This window comes from Carassius carassius, chromosome 30 (assembly GCF_963082965.1).
Source record: "Carassius carassius chromosome 30, fCarCar2.1, whole genome shotgun sequence".
Lineage (NCBI taxonomy): Eukaryota > Metazoa > Chordata > Actinopteri > Cypriniformes > Cyprinidae > Carassius > Carassius carassius.
The window spans coordinates 21768689-21782093 of NC_081784.1; the positions used below are offsets into that span (position 1 = coordinate 21768689).

At 42.6% G+C, this 13405-nt stretch overlaps 1 protein-coding gene across 1 annotated transcript; it reads right to left on the reverse strand.

The window, feature by feature from the left end:
- Window positions 1-873: 873 nt before the first annotated feature.
- LOC132110903 (protein LBH-like) lies at window positions 874-7306 on the reverse strand. Its single transcript, XM_059517989.1, has 4 exons — window positions 7130-7306; window positions 2558-2642; window positions 1798-1996; window positions 874-1603 (listed from the first exon to the last, which is right to left on the reverse strand). The coding sequence occupies exons 2-4, from the start codon at window positions 2639-2641 to the stop codon at window positions 1551-1553; spliced, it is 336 nt and encodes a 111-aa protein (XP_059373972.1). The 5' UTR covers window position 2642; window positions 7130-7306; the 3' UTR covers window positions 874-1550.
- Window positions 7307-13405: the final 6099 nt, after the last annotated feature.

The window sequence follows — 13405 nt, forward strand, 5'->3', positions numbered from 1 at the left end:
TGCTTTAGTTACAGGATTACGTAAATATTACAGTAGACAAAATGTGATTTTTAAAATATAGACTATACACATTGATACACATCAATGCAGTTTCACTATGGGGTTTAGATATTAAGAAAATATCATGAGTGCAATGTATATTGTGAAGTGGTTTAAGAATCAGTATTACTACAACATCTTAACTATTATTGTTAAAATAGAGATTATGTTAATTGAAGTGATTTATGCCTGTACAGTATGTGCAATACTCACAGTCACAATATCACAGTTGGCCTCCCCAGTATTTCCCAGCATTATTTGGCTTATCTTCCATGCCTGTTGTACGGTTCAAACTAGTTTTATAATACTCAAGGATAGGTGTCTGTTTGAATTCCTAACCCCAAGACAGAAAATAGTAATAGTACACAATGCTGGTAGCCAGAGGTTGAATTGAGCTGTCTACAAAAGCAGTCTCTGTTTGGAATCCAGTGTGGGACTCTTGCAGTTGTTTGAAAATATTGTGTATGTGCACAAACGCCTCTAATAATTTCAAGTCTGCAGAAAGTCATTTGAGATATAAGGAAGTCCTTGTCCTCAGGCTGACTGACAGACAGACATGTTTGAAGTTCAGCAGAAGTTATTCCTCACAAGCCTCAGCCAGATAGTGTGAAGAGAGGATGGGGTCTCCTCGCATAAAGTTTTCAGCCGCAGAGCATGTAATGAATCATTTTCACATAAATGCAAGATTCACAGTGGTCACTGCAATCTTTTTAGACTATGCATTCACAGGCTTCTATGATATATCAAAGAGCAGGGCATAATAACAAATCAATACATCTCTCACTAGATTGGACTGGATATGCAAAGTGTCCAAATACTATTTTGAATATTTGCAAAGTGTCCAAATACTATTTTGTATCACTTTATGATCTTATATTTCTCACATATTAAATTAATTTAATTAAATCAAAATTGTACATACATTTATTTGATAAGTAGCCATGTATTAAGTGAACTAATATAATCAGCTGGTCAAAACATAAGGCAATACTGGCTATCTGACCGTACATTTCTTACTTGAGATCCAGGAACTGTGTTTTTTATAAATTTATTTTGAACAATATTCTGCACATTCATATTTTTCAACTGCCCATAAAATTCTTTTTTTCTTTTTTTTTTGGATGTCATCCATATTCTACACATTTTCAGTATATTCTCAGACATAAATGTAGAGAATACTGTACATGGATGCAGCAGTTTTATAACCAGAATTTCTGCATCAGGAAAAACAAACTAAGCCTTCAAGTCTGAAGGGAATGTAAGACTGTTAAAGCCACTTTCCACGGATAAAATGTATCACAAGTTTAATCTTAAAAAGTACAAAAGACTTTCAAGTGTCTTTTTAAAGCCATGAATGTGTTATGAAGAGTGCTTAGATGTAGCATTGTGAGCTCTTTTCTTATTCACACCTGTCTGCCAGATTGGCTGCTTGTGTTGCTTTGTGAGAAAATGTTGTGAGAACCAAGACTTGTGATAATGATAGACTTATTTATTAACGTATTTATTAGATTTCAGTTATGCTCAGCTGCCCCTGATGTTTCCAGGCTGCTGCACTTGACTTCATCTGAGGGGAGAAAATGCATGCAATTAATTTATAAATGAACTTCTCTTAACTGAAACACATACTGTATAAGCAGACTTCAGGAAGTGTATATTTATTTGTTCCTCTTTAGATCATTGCACACTGTAGTGTGGGTTATTGTTAATACCAATAATGAGAGAATACACACCTTTTTCCTGAATTATTGTCTTACACACCTGTACTCTGGCTGTGTGATATCTGGGTTTGTGAAGCGGACATGGGTGTGTGTGTTTGGCCGGAAGGGTCTGTGCTTCTCAGGTCATCTGGAGGCCAACGTAACTCTCCACTCTCCACCTCTCCCTCTGTGGGCTCCACTACGATGGAGGGCAAGCGCTTGAACACCTTGGGGTGGCGCTCCTGTGTGTCTGGGAAAATCTGAAAATGGAGGATGATAGATTTTATCTGTAAGAGAGATGCTGAATGTTCCACTTACAGCCAGTTTATTGGCTTAAAGGAATAGTTCAGCCCGATAATGTAAATCTGTTATTACACTCAACACGCATTTGGTCTAAACTTGTATGACTTTCATTTTTCAGTGGAACAAAAGAGGGAGTTTTTGAAGAATAACTTGGCTGTTTTTGATATATTGAAAGTGAAAGTAGACCAGGGCTGTCAAGCAACAAAAGGGCTGACAAAACATCAAAAAACTGTCCATACACTAGCTTTGAATGAAAGACATTCAGCAAATAACATCTTGAATTCCAGTCAATTATTCACACAAAGCTATTGCATGACATCAGAAGACTTGGGATATAGCAAAAGAGTCATATAGACATTTTTTATGTTTTTGTGTGTGTGTGTGTTTTGAAGCTGATAGTTCTCACTCAATTTCATTATAAGAAAAAGATGTTCTTTGAAAATGCGAGAAAGTTCTATGGGGTTGAACGACATGAGAGTGTTGTGGTGAACTGACCAATGAAAAGATTAGATACCAACCTGAAATGAAACGCCTTGCTCTGCGGTGTCACTCACAGTGAAGTCTTCCCGACTGTGTTCTGGGTTGTTCATTATATCTGTCATTCTAATGGTAAAATAAAACATAAATCAGCATGAAATTCATCTATTCCTGTTATGCAAAACTGAATTTTTAGCATCATTACTCCAGCTTTCAGTGTCACATGATCCTTCATCATTCTAATATGTCACTTTTGATCAATTAAATGCAACCTTCCAGAATAAAAGTAGAATCTTACTGACCCCACTACTTGAACGGTAGTGTATATGTTGTTCGAAACTTTGTATCATAATGAGAACATTCGGATCATAACACTAGCACACAAATACATACGCTTGAGCAATACTTAAGGAATAGTTATTATAACGTCATTTCAATCCAGTCTAATTTTTTCTTCCATGAAACACAAAAGCTAATTTTTTATTGATTATCATGATTAAAACATTAATGGAATTTGGCATCAAACATGTAATTTCTGAATTAAAGGAGAGGAGTATTATCAATGAATAATTTAAAAAAACAAACAAATTTTTTTTATCCATATGACTATTTGTCATATGGTACTACTTTTAAGGTGCTTTTTCGTCCTAGTTACAGCTTGGCAGTATAAACCCTCCACCGTTTCTTTTATGGAAAATAGCCACCCAGAAATTCTACCAAACATCATATTTTGGGTTTCACAGAAAAAGAAAAACACAGGGTGGAAGCAGGTGAGTAAATAATCACACAATTTCATTGTGCCTAAACTATTCCTTTTACAAAAAAAAGACACTTTGATCTAAATCTGTGCTCCAACAAGTCAGTTGCAGCATTTGCGTGTTTGTTTAGTTCGTGATCCCTAAAAAAAATCCCGTCCTATCTTCCTTTCAGACTGTCATGGTTTAAACAGCATGCACACAACCAAACAAGCCACCTAAACTTTGCTCCAGGCTGCAGTGTGACAGGGACAACACTGGTGTCTGCAGGTGGGTGTGCAAATATGAAGCATGGTAAAATAATGAAGAAGGCCTTCATCAAACTCATTCAGCTGATAGTGGTCTGAAGGAACTGACCCTTTTTGTAGTCTATTGAAAAGACAGAAGTCATAGTGGAATGCTGAAGGATAATAAAACTGTGAACAGATAAGCCAACCCACTAGTGCAGGGGTTTTCAAACTGTGGGTCGCGACCCACTCGTGGGTCACGGAATGGAACAAGGTGGGTCGCACAAAGTCACTTGGCTGCAGCTAATTTTGCGTTTCAATGACACACAGACACTAACACAGTTCAGTCTAGGGCTGCACGAATGTGACGAGTGGGGCGGGGCCTAGTGCCATGGGAACAGAGCTAGGCCGGTGGAGTGATTGGGAAATGAGCAACACTCACCGGTCTCAAGAACCACGGAGGAGATCGGAAAGATACAAAAGAGGAGCGATGACAGTGAAGGACGAGAGAGGACCAGGCCTGGGTTTTATTTTGTGTTTGTTTTTTATTTGTGCACGGCAGTCATCCGAGAGGGGCTGTCGCGCTGTTTTGTGTTTATTTGGTTATTAAAACTTTGTTTGATTGTCCGCCGGTTCCCACCTCTTTCCACGAAGGAGTCATCGAGGCGGTGGGCTGGAGTGAGTTCGCCCCCCCCCCCCCCGGCAACTCACTCCAGCCCACCACATCGAGCACCCTCGGCGGCAGACTCCTTCGCCCTGCTCGATGGCACTGCGGATTCACCCCAGCGGCGAAGGATCTTCGGCAGCGCGCCCCTCCTTCCTCCCTGGCTTCGGCACCAGTGTAAAACATTAAAATCTTCACAATCACAGGAAGAAGGAGGCGGGAACTGGGAACCCACTCATCACAACGATATAGCCCACCAACATTAATAATGAACTGCAATATCCTTAGTGTGATTTTCAAATTGCAATTAAGTCCGTGTGCGTTGCGTGTTTTGAAGGTCTCAGAGCAATGTCATTAAAAGGTTCAATCGGTCTTTTTTTACCTATTTCACAATTATTTTAATCTCCAAACTGTTTTAGATAGTTCTGCTTTGCTTCTTATGCTTTTCTAAAAAAGTGTTGGATTGTGCTCCGTTCTCGCCGACACACACGGAAGGATCATGAATGCAACAAAACACAGCAGCGCAGATCACACTTCACTGGAGTGAGCCTGCTTCACGTTTTTATGGACACTACATATTTTAACGCCAGTAAACAAAAATTAAAACTTGTAAATTTGTAGTGAAATTTTCAGTTGTACTCTAAAATAAAATGGTTATTTTTCTTAAATACTTAATTTCTGTCATAAAAATTTTAAGTAAGATTAGGTTTAAAGTAATTTCACTCGTTGTTTTTTTTTTTTTTTAATATTTTGGTGGGTCGTGAAATATATTACACTTGTCTAGGTGGGTCGTGGAATGGAAAAGTTTGGGAACCACTGCACTAGTGCACCCACGCTCACGCTCACGCTCACGCACACTCACAAATTCTGTTCAATTATTCAACAGTTAAAGGCTGGATAGTACAAAGACCTAAACAAAAAAATAATAATAATATTCACGTTATTTTGACAATGAGACCCAAATTGATCAGATTGCTCTGGCTAAAGAAAATAGTTTTCATTAACTGAAATAAATCTGAAATAAATATTAGGTTATTAGGTGAAAACTTCAATGTTTAGAACTAAAACTTGAAATGTTGCAGCGAACTGAAATAAAATCAGCTGAAGGTAAAGTAATAAAATTACTAAAACTGAAATCAAATCAAATAAAATCTAAATTGAATTTTAGAAAAACAAAATCTTAAAAATGACAAAAGCACAAAATTACAAACAAAATTACTAAAACAAATTAAAATTAAGATGAAAACTCAAAACATAAAAATAGAAATATTAATAAATATTAAAGTAGTAATACAAACAAATACTTAATAATGCTAAAATAACACTAACAAAGGCATGCTAAAAAAACAAGTGAAGAAATAATTTAGAGAAGTCATTTACTTTAGAAAGAAGCTGAACCTGTTGCAATGATGGGGAGTTCTGGGTGAACTGTCAAGATGCTCTTCCTGAAGTTTATTATAGGCTATACAACTCAATTTTTTATAACTGTATTGTAAGTTTTTAGATGAGAGGAAAAGTAAATGAAAAGGAGAGTGTGAAAGAGAATATTAAACAGATTTCTGTGGAGAAAAGATATTAGGAGCATGCTGACTCAAATTGTTTGTGTGGTATTTTACAAAGAATGGTGAGGCTGTTGAATACAATGTGTTTTATGTCTATAATATGGTGTCATTAGAAGAACAATACTGACAGATCCTCTTACTTAGCGCTGTCCTTTAATTATGGCTTTGCTTAGGGTGAATATTGAGGCAGCTTAACTCACGCCCTTTAAAACAGACAAACATGCCTTCTAGTATATTACACTGTCCCTTGATCAGTTCACCAGTGGGACATTTTTAAAATCCTGAAAACCTCTTTTATCATTCTTAACTGTAACCTGTCAAGAATAATAATCATAAAATAACTGCTCTCAGTGAACTCACAAAAGGGCTAGACATGATTTGGCATGTATGGTAACGTCTGTGCTGGCAATCCGAAAATCATCTGGCAACGAGAGGCCTTTGGCACTGTGTTTTAATTATTTCAAAGTAATTTTTTGTCAGTTTCACCACTTGCTTATGGGCGCTGATACAAGCACACACACATTTGTGTGTGTAAACAAATATACTCTAGACCTCATGCATCAAGGTAAGTTACTGTAGACTAGACCTAACATGCAACAGCCGAGTTTGAAGAATGTTGTGGGAATTATGACATCATATTTAGATTTTATGGTCATTCCATTTAAAAAAAAAAAAAAGTTTGGTAAAAGTGTTGTCTACTGACAGTCCCCGTCCTTGAAGAGATCAAATCTTTGGATGACTGTCATTATGTCAGTTATATATTAATTTATTCATTTTTGTGAAACTGGACATCATTGTGATAATTATTAGACATTGGTTAGAGTGAGTTAGGTATTTTGCTAAAACCTAGAAATCTAACAGATTTATGATTACCACACATAAGCTTTTATTTTCAGAACCACTGTGCATACTTGATATTACAAAAAGGGAGAAACACAGGGCAGTGGACAGATCAAAAGAGTTTCATGAAGCAAATCAACAGGAAAAAGAATAAAGTTAAAGGATTTTACTAATGTGTTTGGTGAACATGTCTAACACATAGTTAAAAGTTAAGTCTTGTTTTCATTGTTACAGTAGCTATAATTTAATATATCTAAGAGACAAAAAACTTTCATATGACTAATATGCAACTCCATCAGGGCAAATCTAAGACAATAACATAACCTACAAAATTCTAAAAAAAGGGACCAAATTGAATTTAGTCACAGATGCATTGATCAATACAAAATACATAAATAAATAAATAAATGCAATTTAAGAGACGAGGCTAATTATTTGTTCTGCTACTACTACTACTTTGTAGAAATATAGCACATAGCTATTATGGTTTTCTTTTTCACACTTTATTTTCCAACTGTAATAGACCACAATACTATACTGTATAGGCTATATACATGTTACATACCTTTATTTCGCCCCTTCTCTTCTTGAAGCGACAGGAATGTTACTTTATTGAGTATATCCTCCCGTTAAACTCACGCAGCTTCCGTTTAGATCAGTCCGTCCAGCTCGAGCGTGCATCTGACCTGCAGCGGAACTGTTGAATGCTCTGTTAGCGCCTCTGTGTGCTCATCCTGCCAACGTCATTCATTTACATTTTGAGAGCTGCATGGATGCAACATAAATCGCACAGCGATTGGTTATGAGAAGCACGCATCCACATCGTCATCACAGCTTGTTTGTTCATGTAATTTCGGGATCTCTGATTCCAGATGATGATTATTACGCAAGTGTTTGGGTGAATTTAGAGACCTGGATCACCGAATCTGATTATTAGACGCGACAGGGTACAGAAAAAAGCTTAAACTTCCTCAGAAATTTGCGTACACTTCATATTACTGGTTAATGATTACCTAGTAAAGCTATAGCGTGTTTTAATGTGTAGTAGAGTTTGTCTGGATGAATGCTGTTAAAAACTCAGCTTTCACATTGTTTGTTATGGATAGCAGATGCCCTCTGCTGCTGAAAGAAATGATCAACCATCACTATATTTTTTCCCCCACTGAGGTCTTCTATATAGGCCAGGGATGGGCAACTTAGGTCCTGGAGGGTCACTGCCCTGCAGAGTTTAGCTCGAACCCTAATCCCTGATATAGGCATTTTGTTTATCATTTATTTACCCTTTATTTGACCCTCAACAAGTTTTTGTTCCACGTGAATGGTGACTTTGTTCAGATTTGGTTCAGATCACTTTAAAGAAATCGTTTTTTTAGTTTTAGTGAAATTCAATGAAAATGCACTCACCCTCAGGCCATCCGAGATATAGATGAGTTTGTTTCTACAATGGAACAGGTTTGGAGATATTTAGCATATCACTTGCTCATTAATGGATCCTCTGCATTGAATGGGTGCCGTCAGAATGAGAGTCTAAACAGCTCATAAAAAACATCACAATAATCCACATGACTCCAGTACATTAATTACCATAATGTGAAGTGAAAAGCTGTGTGTTTGCAATAAACAAATTCATCATTCAACTTAAACCATTGTCTCCTTTATCAATAATATTGCTTTCTCCAATGTGGTCTTGTCTGAATCATTCTGACGGCACCCATTCACTGTAGAGGATCCATTGGTGAGCAAGTGATGTAATACTAAATTTGGAATTAATTTTCTCCATAGCTATTTGAAAAATGGAATCTGAGAATCAAAATGTGAGTTACTGTATTATTGTTGCTTTGACTGGACCAGGGGCGGATCTACCGGGGTGGCATGGGGTGGAAAATGCCACCCTAAAAGAAAGCCCTGCCACCCCAGCTGCCACCCCAGTAGGCAGCAATGAATTAAAAGTTATGGCCAATTTGAAAATTTACGAGCGCGAATTTCCAATGTCCGACTGCAGTGAATGCAGCAGCACCAGAGGACGACAGAGCGGCAAGAAGAGACTGATTTGTTTTTAAACTTTCCGAGAGCGCCACGAAGCGAGTGAACCGTCCCGGTTACTTTACTGTAACCTTGTTCCCTGAGAAAGCGGAACGAGATGCTGCGCTGCTCAGCGCATTGAGAAACGTCTTAATCGTGACCAGCTGTGAATAATGTGTGTAACACGTCGATAGAATTGACCCGGTGGTGATATAGCCTCGGTTGATGACGTCATCGGGGCGCGCGCCTGCAACCCGGGGCTATAAAAAGATACGCCACAGGTGCATCAATCAAGTCTTTTGTCTTCAGATCATTCTGTGCATGTGTGCGTCAGTAACAGGTAAGTATTGTGTTCCTTCGTAGGATGAGCCAACGAAATGGTAAGTATTGTGTTCCTCCATACTCTACTTATCCATAAGCTGGATGCACATGATTACTGTTTTGTTTGTTTGGGGGAAGTGCACGCGGTTCTAGCTTTAGAGACGGGCGAGTGCGAGCATTGTGAACTGCTCTCAGTGAAGATGCTTCGTGCTCGTCTGAGCTATTTCAGACCGCACCCACCTTTTTGAAGGGCTCTTGTACGGATCTGCGTGACGAGCGAGCGACAGGCTCTCCCCTTTTCGCTTGCGGTATCACCGGATCCACGCTTCCTCTCTGGTGTTTCTTCGGTTTAAGAGAAGGATTTTATTTCTCTTGGGTTTTCGGGCCATGAGCAGCCCGCCTATGAGTGTTACTCTTGCGAGAGGTTACTCGCGCGGTGGGGTTGCAGCTTGATTGGCCACGCGAACAAGAGACCCCCAAACTTAGTAAGCTGGAGGATAGGTTTCTGACCTCCATGATGAGACTGTCGAAGTCATGGAGCAAACCGTATACTTCCAGCATCTTTGGTCCCTCGACATTGACTTTTTCAACTATCGTGGATACAAAGTTAAGGGGGTATTTGGAGATGCCTCGGGTTGAAGAGACGCTTGCGAGGTATCTCTCACCCGAATCCGCGTCCTCGGTTAAGAGACCTACTCTCCCCAGTTTCAGAGAATCTGTAACATGTAACATTCTTTTCAGAAACGAGTGATTCTCTCGGTCACCGCCTGGAAACTAGTGGTGCTGAGAGGCTTGCTACCTCTGCGGAGGCTTATAGAGCAGCTAGTACAGTCGTCCCCCTCCGGTCCGCCGCTTCAGGGCACTGAGCTAGTGGCTCTGGGCACACGAGGAAGCAGTCGCTACCTCTAGGGAGCTCTCTAGAGCAGCTAGTACGGTCGTCCCCTGCCGGTCCGCCACTTCAGGGCACCGAACTAGTAGCTCTAGGCGCACTAAGCTTCGTCGAGCCACACCGGCAAGCGATTCTCTCAGTTACCACCTGGAAACTAGCGGTGCTGAGAGGCTCGCTACCTCTACGGAGGTCTCTAGAGCGGCTAGTACAGTCATCCCCTGCCGGTCCGCCGCTTCAAGGCACTGAGCTAGTGACTCTAGGCACACAAGGAACTCTGGGCACACGAGGAAGTGGTTGCTAACTCTACGCAGGTATCTAGAACAGCTAGTAGGGTTTTCCCCTGCCGGTCCGCCGCTTCAGGGCACCGAACTAGTGGCTCTAGGCTCACTAAGCTTTGTCGAGCCACAGCGACAAGCGATTCTCTTAGTTACCGCCTGGAAACTAGCGGTGCTGAGAGGCTTGCTACTTCTACGGAGGTCTCTAGAGCAGCTAGTACAGTCGTCCCCTGCCGGTCCGCGCTTCAGGGCACTGAGCTAGTGGCTCTGGGCACACGAGGAAGCGGTGGCTACCTCTAGGGAGCTCTCTAGAGCAGCTAGTACGGTCGTCCCCTGCCGGTCCGCCACTTCAGGGCACCGAACTAGTAACTCTAGGCGCACTAAGCTTCGTCGAGCCACACCGGCGAGCGATTCTCTCAGTTACCACCTGGAAACTAGCGGTGCTGAGAGGCTCGCTACCTCTACGGAGGTCTCTAGAGCAGCTAGTACAGTCATCCCCTGCCGGTCCGCCGCTTCAAGGCACTGAGCTAGTGACTCTAGGCACACAAGGAACTCTGGGCACACGAGGAAGTGGTCGCTACCTCTACGCAGGTATCTAAAACAGCTAGTAGGGTTTTCCCCTGCCGGTCCACCGCTTCAGGGCACCGAACGAGTGGCTCTAGGCTCACTAAGCTTTGTCGAGCCACAGCGACAAGCGATTCTCTTAGTTACCACCTGGAAACTAGCGGTGCTGAGAGGCTTGCTACTTCTACGGAGGTCTCTAGAGCAGCTAGTACAGTCGTCCCCTGCCGGTCCGCGCTTCAGGGCTCTGAGCTAGTGGCTCTGGGCACACGTGGAAGCGGTCGCTACCTCTACGGAGGTCTCTAGAGCAGCTAGTACGGTCGTCCCCTGCCGGTCCGCCGCTTCAGGACACTAAACTAGTGGCTCTAGGCGCACTAAGCTTCGTCGAGCCACGTCGGCGAGCGATACTCTCGGTTACCGCCTGGAAACTAGCGGTGCTGAGAGGCTCGTTACCTCTACGGAGGTCTTTAGAGCAACTAGTACAGTTGTCCCCTGCCGGTACGCCGCTTCAGGACACTGAGCTAGTGGCTCTGGGCACACGAGGAAATGGTCAATACCTCTATGGAGGTCTCTAGAGCAGATAGTACGGTCGTCGCCTGCCGGTCCACCGCTTCAGGGCACCGAACTAGTGGCTCTAGGTGCACTAAGCTTCGTCGAGCCACGCCGGCGAGCGATTCTCCGCCACTTCAGGGCACTGAGCTAGTGGCTCTTGGCACACAAGGAAGCGGACGCTGAGCTTCGTCGAGACATGGATTTGTCTCAAGGGGAGGGGCCATTGACACCATATTCATGGTGTCCGTCTCTCCTCAGTGCCCTCAGGAGATCGTTCTGCCAACCCTGCCGGTGTTTCAGGGCGCAGCGATCTCCAGCGAGCGCTTCTCTCAGTTACCCCCTGGAAACTAGCAGTGCTAAGAGGCTCACTACCTCTACGGAGGTCTCTAGAGCAGCTAGCACGGTCTTCCCCTCCCAGTCCGCCGATTCAAGGCACCGAGCTAGTGGCTCTAGGCCCACAAGGGAGCGTTCGCCCCTTCCCCTCACAAAACCCCTCCATCCCCGCCACTTCTTGTGTTTTGGGGGGCGGTGGTTTTCCAGCAAGATGTTAGATGTTCCCGTGTTTCCTGTCGTCGTTCAGGACACGGAACATACAACATCCCCTTAAAAGGAAGTGTTAAAATTGGTACCACTCTCAGAGAGTCTGGCAGCGTGGAACGTCTGGCGGGCATTTCTGCGGGGGTATTGAGCACAGTACGGATAGGATACAGGAACCAATTTATTGGTCAGCCTCCACGTTTCAACGGCGTGGTCTCCACTTCCGTGAAACCGGAGCTGATACAGGTACTGTCTCAATAGCTACAGACTCTTTTGGGAAAAGAGACCATAGAACATGTTCCTCGTCCAAGGAGAGAGACAGGCTCCTGTCACTCAGGGCAGTTTACATTCCAGGACATTTGAATGTGGGAGCAGATTTACTGTCCAGACAGGCACTACCGACGGAGGAATGGTAACTCCACCCGGAGGTAGTGAAACAGATTTGGAGAAAATTTTACGAAGCAGAGCTGGACCTCTTCGCCTCCCATCAGACAGTGCAATGTCCCCTCTACTTCTCTCTGAGTCACCCAGCCCCCCTGGGTCTGGATGCGATGGCGCACTCATGACCCAAAATGCGCCTGTATGCATTTCCTCCAGTCTCTCTGCTCCCGGGAGTCCTAGCCAGAGTTCGCCAACAAAGGTCTTGCCTCTTGCTGATAACGCCACGTTGGCCGAACAGAGTATGGTTCTCGGAGATAATATCTCTCCTCAACGGCTCGCCATGGGCGATTCCAGAGAGGAGGGACCTTCTGTCTCAGGCAGGGGACACGATATTCTATCCCAGGCCCGACCTGTGGAATCTTCACGTTTGGCCCCTGAGGGGTACCAACTGAGGAACACAGGGCTGTCGCCGGAGGTTATGGATACCATTCTTAGTGCTAGGGCTCCCTCCACCAGACAGACTTATGCTGGTAAATGGGGTGTCTTTGACAAATGGTGTGTGGTACACAATGTTGATCCAGTCAACTGCCACATTGCTTCAGTTCTGGACTTCATGCGAGTGAACCTGGAGTCGACACAGGAGGACAGAGGTAAAAATGGATTATCTATCTATCAAGAAATGAATCTATAATGAAGGCACAGTGCTAGCATAGTTGTAATGTTGACTTTGAGATGATAAATATCAGGTTGAAGAACGTTGTTTCGTTAACTAACGTAACTGTGGTGTAGTCTACTACGTGATATGTTAGACCACTTTTAAAAAGCGTGAGGATACGTAACAACTTTGTTTTGTGTGAGAACTTTCACACTTTCATTCATAAATTCACCCCGTCTGTGTTTGCAAAGTGACAGGGATTGAATCGCGGAATTTAGTCACAAATGGAACTTGCTGTATAAAGCAGAACGTCACGGAATTTGCCCATTTTTGAATGAATAAATCAAAAGTAGGGCTGTACATTTAATCAAATCTCGATATGGACTAGTGTCTGTGAATATTAAAGGTGTTGTTCTACATGTCTCTGTGAATGAGCGCTCAATGTGTGCTCTACTACACACACACACACACACACACACACACACACACTGAAGCACGCGTGGTGTTTTCACTTTCAGCTCTTCACTATATAGAGCATCACAGTCCCGCCCACAGCCCGAGAGAGCTTAGGTGCCGGAAGAAAATTTCCCATTCATTTTTCCCATTGACGTTTTGGAAAATCCGTATCTAAAGAGTTTTAGAGCATGT

What these genes read in the sequence shown, in the direction of transcription:
- LOC132110903 (XM_059517989.1), bottom strand. Translation starts at nt 2,641, where the DNA reads ATGACAGATATAATGAACAACCCAGAACACAGTCGGGAAGACTTCACT. An exon ending in AGCAAGGCGTTTCATTTCAG is followed by an intron (nt 1,997 to 2,557) that starts GTTGGTATCTAA and finishes CTCCATTTTCAG; the next exon opens with ATTTTCCCAGACACACAGGA. An exon ending in ATCACACAGCCAGAGTACAG is followed by an intron (nt 1,604 to 1,797) that starts GTGTGTAAGACA and finishes TTCTCCCCTCAG; the next exon opens with ATGAAGTCAAGTGCAGCAGC.